Below are 7,780 nucleotides of genomic sequence, written 5' to 3'. Positions count from 1 at the left end.
AGCTGTTCACAGTATGAATGACGGGATAGCCCGTAAAAACCAGGAAAACGCAAAACACTGCAGTGAATGTATAAGCAGGTCATGCTCGTGGCTCATAGAAGTTTTTTTTTGCGTATACCAGCTGCTTTGTGAATGGCTGGGGAAAGATTGGTTTTATAAATGTCAGGCTAGCGGCTCATGAAAAAAAATAAAAATTTGCTTCCCTGAAAAACTGCGAATTTGTGGGACACTTTTCCGCGAATAGAGAAAGAGGTTGCATTTTATCAACCGTGAATAGCGGAACCACGAATTGCAGAACCGCGAATAGCGGGGTCCGACTGTACTCTACTAGCAAAAGTACCCATTGTTTCTCTGATGGATTTAATCAAAAGCCAAGTACTTCAAACATTGTGCTCTACTTGCACCATCATTTGCCCGAGGTCATATTCCATCACCATCAGCCATCCTTGCTGGTTACATATGGCACAAGCAAGTCATTTCCGCTCCGCAAAAATCTCAGTGTTTGCTCTGATTTGAAGTTCCACTTAAAATGAGTGAAATTAAACATTGAAAATTTCAAATTATTCTCACTCAGATTTCATCATTGTAATGCATATCAAGTTGTTTAAACTTTTTTATTCAAGATGATTCGTAATACCGGTGCAGCACTATACAACACACATTTACATAGAGAATTGGGGTTTACCCCACCCTAAACTCCCTCCCCCAGATATGTTACCCAGACAGAAACCATACTTTGGTGACCCTTGGGCAACATGCAAAATTTGTTTGGATTTGGTTCAGTTCAAGTGTACTGTATAAACAAACCATGAATTAAGTTTTATATATTGGATAGGTAGACCGACAGGAATGTAGGAGTACATGGCCAAAGTAAAACATTTTTGTCCATTTGTGTACTCATTTACACTTGACAAATGTTCTTGATCTGCAAATTACTGATTACACAAAGTGCCTTCAGAAAGTATTCACACACCTTGACTTTTTCACATTTTGTTGTGTTACAGCCTGAATTTAAAATGGATTAAATTGAGATTTTTTTTTGGCAGCGATCTACACATTATGTTGTAAAACTTTGTACCGGGTATATAAAAAAATTCCACTGGCATGGGCTATTAGGTGTAGATCAGTGACAAAAAAAATCTGAACTAAAAACATCTTAAATTCAGGCTAACATAACAAAATGTAAAAAGGCAAGGGGTGTGAATACTTTCTGAAGGCACTGCACGTATATAAACATCTGCCACCATTCATGTTTAACCTTTTTGCCTGTGAAGAGTATCCTGAATGTGAGCCTGGTCGGTGGGCTCTCTAAAGAGAAGTGTTCAGTATGAATGATCGTTTTAAGGCCATTTTCCCCTCTAGAGCGGGGGTTAGCCTTGCGGGCCCCATGACAATCATGGTTCCCTGTTTGAGGCAATGTTTTTATGTTCATGTTCAGTATACTGAAGAAAACCACTGGGTTGGGTATGGAAGTGAGTTTCTCCAAACCACCCCTTTCCACCATCTCTGCTGCCAAAGCCCGATTTTATTTTATTCAGATTTTCTCTGCTGTTGGCCAGGCAGAATGTGTCGCCTTGCAATAATCAACAACTCTGGTTCGGACTTGTTCATAACAATCAGTAGCAGCACCAGGCAGTTTGCCCCCACTGCCAAATGTAACACCATACCTTGTATTCCAGCACCTGTGTACATGTACATCTGTACACACAACATTTTTCATCTCAGACATTTGTTTGTTTAAAAAAAAAAATTTCAATAACAGAAGAGAAAATATTTAAATCCACGAAATTCAGATGACGAATGACTGAAAGGTTAATAAATCCGGTTAACAGAACACAAAGATATACAATTTCTCGTCGTACATTTACCCACATTCCTCCACCCTCCACTCAGTCTCTCAACTACTCTCCATCCCTCAGTTTCATCTGCCAAAATGAAATGTTTCGACTCACCTCGCTCCTGCCCGATTCAGTGGAGACCTCAATACTGTGCTATTTTGCTTTTACAAAATGGCACAATTAATTTATATATATATATATATATATAAAATATACATACTAACCTCCCTTTAAATCTCAGTAGCAGCCCTGAAAGTTATGCTGATTTTTTCCAGGGTAGAGACTACTCTCATTTTCTCAAAAAAGAGATTACACTCGAGGCCGTCAGCTTCAGCATAATAAGCATCATTATCATACACCATGTTTTATAAAGAGCATCGGTCCTGACGAAGCTATTTCTTGGCTGTGGTTACAATCCCAGACAGGTTGCACGCAACCCACCCCCTATCCCAACTCCAAGTACGCATCCCTTACGGAAACACTTTTTAGCTGGGTCGGGACTCAAACCCAGGCGAGGCAGCTTCGAGGCGAGTACGCGCACCTATAGGCCATCCTGTCAGCCCACAAAGATTCTGAAAAGCTCTTGCAACTATTGAATTGCGTTGTATAACGACTGATATAATACAATAAGTTAGTCTGGTTGGTAGATGGTCCTCTGTGCAACCCCCTGGAAAATTTAACAACACTCGTACTTTTATACTCCTAAGGGTGTCCAGTGGACACTGTCCACATAGCAATTTAAGATGTCCCCATCGAAACTGCACCACGGGGGTCGTACGGGGCCACCTTGGATTTTGTCATGCACAAATGGCTAAAGCTAAGGATTTCCATAACTTTTGAACTTTTTTCAACATAATAGACAAATAAACCCACTTTTCCATACAATTTTGACATGAGAAAATGTTTAGAAGCAACATTTTTGAGATTAAAAGCAGCTTATGGGGGCAAAATAGAAATAAAATCATTAATTTATTTGGTCAACTCTAAGGAACGCTTAGGCCTAAGGAATATAAAAATGTCGTTACATTTGGGGTTGGGGGCGAGGCTCCTCGGGGAGGGGGGGGGGTGGTGGGTCCATTTAGCAATTGGACTAAGTGTAAGATTCGTTGAAACATGCACTTTTGGCTCTAGAAAAATAGAATCTCAAGGTTATATAAACTGCCTGATTAACATCAAAACAAAACTACACTGTGAAAACAACAACCACTCCACATGATTGATAGTGTTTGATGATGGCATTTCCCACCACACGCTCAAAATGTACATCTAAAAAAAAAAAAGTCACACAATCCAACACAGTTACTTGCCTCTGACAAGCTGGTGAGGGCCCATACAGCCACAAAGGAAGCCGCCATATTCGGCGATAGCCACAGGCGCTGCAGTGGTCGGTGTGAGCTATGAGCAAAGAAACGGTGAATGTACCTCACGCTAGCTGCAATTCGCAGTGCCATGTTCAGACAATTTGCCGCGATGAATCCCACACTGCCGAGAGCTTGGGTGAGCAGCACAGATAGGGTGAGGAAGATGCAGGAGAATGCCACCAAGTACATGTTGTACCTGAAAGAATTTGAATTGTTAAAGTTAACTTCCTTGGTGTCATTTTTGGAAATAAACGTATCTTTAAAAATTATAAGTTTGTAGACTCTGGATGGCCCAGACACTCCGTTGGCTAAAGAAAACATAAATCCTCAAAAAAAAGAATCGACCAAGATAAAATTGAATGAACACTTGTTTAACTCTGTACACGTGACTAGGCCAATCAACAGAAACGACACACACATATTTCTACAAAGTACGTACTATTTTTTTTATTTTTTTTATTTTTTATTTTTTATTTTTTATTTTGTATACAAGATCGAGGCTCGTGAAAGAGCGAACATTAATCACACACAAAGACAAACAGACACATAAAACAAATAACATCGGGAGCGGTAGACAAGATGGGGAGAGAGGGGGAAGGACACAAACACAACATTTGAGAGCAGGGACCGAGAGACATGGAGACATCGAGAGATCTGTGGGAGGGAGAGGGCTTTGGGGGGGAGGCATGTGAAGGGGGGGAGGCATGTGAAGGGGGGGAGGCATGTGAAGGGGGGGGGGTGGGAGAGGTATAAACATATGGACACTGCCAGGATTTCCAGGAAATAAGTTGGAATTTCAAACAAGGTGGATCTGGGGTGAATTAGTGGGGGTAGAAAAGATCAAGGTTATGGATGGGGGAAGATAAGAGATGGTGGTGAACAGCTGTTTTAAAGACCTGGAGGGAGAAGAGGGATTGAAGGGAGTGTGGGAGTTTGTTCCACAGGCGGGAGAAAAGAGGAATGAAAGAGTGAAGGTGAGCAGAGAGCCGAGATTTCGGCAGTTTAACCATCAGAGGGTTGCTGGCAGATCTTGTGCGACCTGTAGGAATATTTGGGGGACAGAGCACAGAGAGAGCTGGGGGAGCAAGGCCGGAGAGGAGTCGGTAGAAGACAGAAAGACCACCTACCTGCCTGCGGTGAGTGAGTGAAAGGCCCTCAGAGATAGCTTCATCGCGGGAGATTCCAATGATTTTGAAAGCTTTGGATTCAACAGCGTGAAGCCGAGCCAGGTGTGAGGCAGGAGCACCAGCCCATAGGGGAGAACAGTATTCCATTGAGCTGCGGATGAAAGCCTTGTAAGTGGTGAGGAGCTCAGGTGTGCCGAGGAAGGACTTCGCACGACGGAGGATGCCCAGTCGGCGACTGGCTTTGGAGGCCAGCTTGGAAATGTGGTTTTCCCAAGAAAGATCATGGCAGATAGTGAGACCCAAAAGCTTGAGTGACAGAACTTCTTGGAGAGGATTGTTGAGAAAGTAGATGGGAGGGTTGTCCAGTCGATCTTTTCGGAGAGACATAGTAAGAGAGTGAGATTTGGCAGGATTGAAAGACATGTTCCACTTGTTTGACCAGTCTGTGATTTTGTCCAGGTCTTCGGAGAGTGAGGAGGCTGCAGACTGCCGATCTGAGGGAAGAGGAATGGAGCGGCAGAGAGTGGAGTCATCAGCAAAGAGATAGAGAGGATTTTCCAGAGAGTCAGAGAGATCATTGATAAAGACCAGAAAAAGCACAGGGCCCAGCACACTTCCTTGGGGAACTCCAGCCTGAACAGGAAGGGGAGATGAGAGAAATCCATTCAGGGCCACACGTTGACTATGACCAGAGAGGAAGTCCGCAAGCCATGCATGGAGATTTCCATGGATACCATAGGAGGAGAGTTTGGTGAGCAGAGCTGGGTGCCAGACCGTATCAAAGGCCCTTGATATGTCAAGGGAGACAGCTCTGATTTCCTGTTTGGCATTGAGGACCTCCATCCATTGTTGAGACAGCAGAAGCAGCATGTCCAGAGTAGAGTGACCTGGTCTGAAACCAAATTGATGATCAGAGATCAAGCCATTGGAGAAGAGGAAAGATTTCATATCCGAAGCAATGATGGATTCCATGACTTTGCTGATAATTGGGAGCAGGCTGATTGGTCTGTAGTTGCAAGGATCTGTTTTTGCACCTTTTTTGTGTAAAGCGGTAATGTTAGCTGATTTACAGGATGCTGGCAGATGACCTTGAGCAAAAGATAGGGTGAAAAGAACAGAGAGAGGGTGAGATAGAGCGGCAGAGCAGGATTTTAAGACCCGTGGGCTGATGCCGTCTGGTCCAGTTGCAGAATCAGAGTCGAGGTTTGACAAAAACTCCTCCACCTTGTCAGGAGAGAAGGACACAGAGTCCAGGAGCAGTTGGGTTCGACTGGGAAAGGTGGGAACAGAGAGAGATGGGTTTGGGACTAAGGATTTCGAGGCGAACACAGAGTTGAGGCATTCGGCTTTGTCACGTGCGATGTCAACTGTGTGGCCATTTGAGGTAAGGGAGGGGATGGAGGGGGAACAAACACCAGAAACGGATTTGACCAGACGCCACCAGGATTTGGAGGAAGGAGACAGGTTTGAGAGTTCATTCTTGAGTGAGGAGAGATAGTGCTTCCTGGCACTCCTGAGGGTAGACACACACTTGTTCCGAGCTTGGTGGAAGGAACTGAGATTTCCTTCAGTTGGATTAGCCTTCCAAGAGGCAAAGGCAAGTTGTTTCAGGGCAACTGCCTCACCACAAGATTCAGTGTACCATGGACGGGAGGAAGGGTAAGACAATTGAAGGCGAGATGGGATAAATCTGTGCATGAGAGAGATCAGTTTGCTTTGGAAGAATTCCCAGGAAGAATTGATGTAAGAGGCAGTGGAGATGGGAGACCAATCCAGACGATTGATGGCTGCTTGAAGACCGTCCCAGTCGGCCTGAGTGAAATGCCAGACTCGTCGACGCTGAGGAGGCTCTCTGAGAATGGCCAGAGAGATGTCCACTTTGACAAGCACATGATCAGAAGAACCGATTGGAGCAGAAGAAGAGCAGCAGACATTAGCAGGGAAGTTTGTCATAACCAAGTCTAGAAGAGAAGATACTCCATTGGCTGAGATCCGGGTCGGGAAATTGACAGATTGTGTCAATCCCAGTGAGTCACAGAAGTCCTTTGCTGAGGTGCCATGACTAGTGAGAGAGGAACCCACACCCAACCAGGTGGCATGATGACAGTTGAAGTCACCACATATGAGGAAGAGAGAGTTGGGATGAGTGGATAAAAGTTGGTCCATGTTGTCAGACATTGAAATGTAGATGGAGTCATCACTGTTTGGGGGACGGTACAGAACACATATGAACAAAAGGTGGGAGCGGAGAGGAAGCCGTAACCAGAGGTACTCCTGCGGGTGAGGAGGAAAGAGAGCAGTGCAAGGAGAGTGAGGAAGAGTTTTTGACAAAGATAGCCACCCCACCACCAGGCCGAGGCTCAGGTCTATCATACCGGAGGAGGGAGTAACCAGGAAGAGATATTAAGGAATCAGAAATCAGAGATTTAGAATGTTTGTCTATAAATTATGTACAATACCATTACAATGTAAGCACGTCTATAATGTTTGTACTACAGCATTTCTAAATCGGTAGTAGAACATGGTGGGATGGGAGGAGGCAGGGTATGTGTGGGATGAGGGAAGAGGAAGGGTGGGAGGAACCCTGTGTTGCCAGGCAACGCCAGGTACCTTTGCCAGTAGGTAATAGGCGCTCTTGTCACTTACACTTGGAAAAACACTATAGAACAAGTATCTTGTGTGGGGACAACCATTATTCAAAGAAAGTTGTCGAGATTGTTTCACTTGATCATTTATTGGGATCATCCCTACCTTGTTTCTACTTTTAAGAGTAACATCCAAAAAGCTCAGGCTAACTTCGGAGTTAGAGTTGTTCTTTTGCATTAAAAAAAAGAAGTTTTTATTACTTTATTTTTGCTTTACCTTTTATGTTAATTCTTTATCCTCCTCCATGATTCTTTAACCAAAGAATGAATTATCGTTTTAAGGCCATTTCCCCCACTAGGGCGGGGGTTAGCCTTGCAGGCCCCATGACAATCATGGTTCCCTGTTTGAGGCAATGTTTTATGGACGGATGCCCTTCCTGACGCCAACCCTTAGTCGCCTCTTACGATGCGCAGGGATGCGGTGTACCTATTCTAAATCGGGGTCATCCCAGCAAGCTGGTACTCAATTTACCAACCCCAGAAGGATGACAGGCTGAGGCAACCCCCCTGGCGTTAATTCAGCGATCAACCGGGATTCGAACTCAGGATCCTCGGATCCCAAGCCAGCACCCTAACGCCAAGCCAACACCAGGCTGATTCTTTAACCAAAGACTATTTTAAATTGCGATTTTATTTATTTAATACTTTTACACCAATCAACGTGTGTGTGTGTGTGTGTGTGTGTGTGTGTGTGTGTGTGTGTGTGTGTGTGTGTGTGTGTGTGTGTGTAGGGGGGGGGGGGGGGGAGAGATTGTAAATAGGGCATGTGTAAAAATATATTTTTAGGTTAAGATGAAGGACAAAAAAAA

The 7,780-nt window shown here is 44.3% G+C and overlaps 1 protein-coding gene across 2 annotated transcripts in view; it reads right to left on the bottom strand.

Moving 5' to 3' along the window:
- Positions 1-600: 600 nt before the first annotated feature.
- Positions 601-7,780, bottom strand: part of RFT1 (RFT1 glycolipid translocator homolog) — a 44,965-nt gene continuing 37,785 nt past the window's right edge. Inside the window, exons 12-14 of one of the 2 annotated variants that reach the window (XR_013623795.1) lie at positions 3,146-3,395; positions 1,267-1,698; positions 601-952 (exon numbers count right to left, since the gene is read on the bottom strand). Coding sequence is in view for 1 of the 2 variants with exons in the window: in XM_068119946.2 (XP_067976047.2) it covers positions 1,531-1,698; positions 3,146-3,395 (418 nt within the window). In the remaining variant the exon portion in view is untranslated. Of the gene's footprint in view, positions 1,699-3,145; positions 3,396-7,780 lie in introns of both variants that reach the window. The other variant, XM_068119946.2, reaches the window with a different exon arrangement.

This window comes from Myxine glutinosa, chromosome 6 (genome assembly GCF_964187855.1).
Source record: "Myxine glutinosa chromosome 6, kmMyxGlut1.1, whole genome shotgun sequence".
Classification (NCBI taxonomy): Eukaryota; Metazoa; Chordata; class Myxini; order Myxiniformes; family Myxinidae; genus Myxine; species Myxine glutinosa.
The sequence above is the reverse complement of the archived record's forward strand: the minus strand, read 5'-3'. Positions and strand labels throughout refer to the sequence as shown.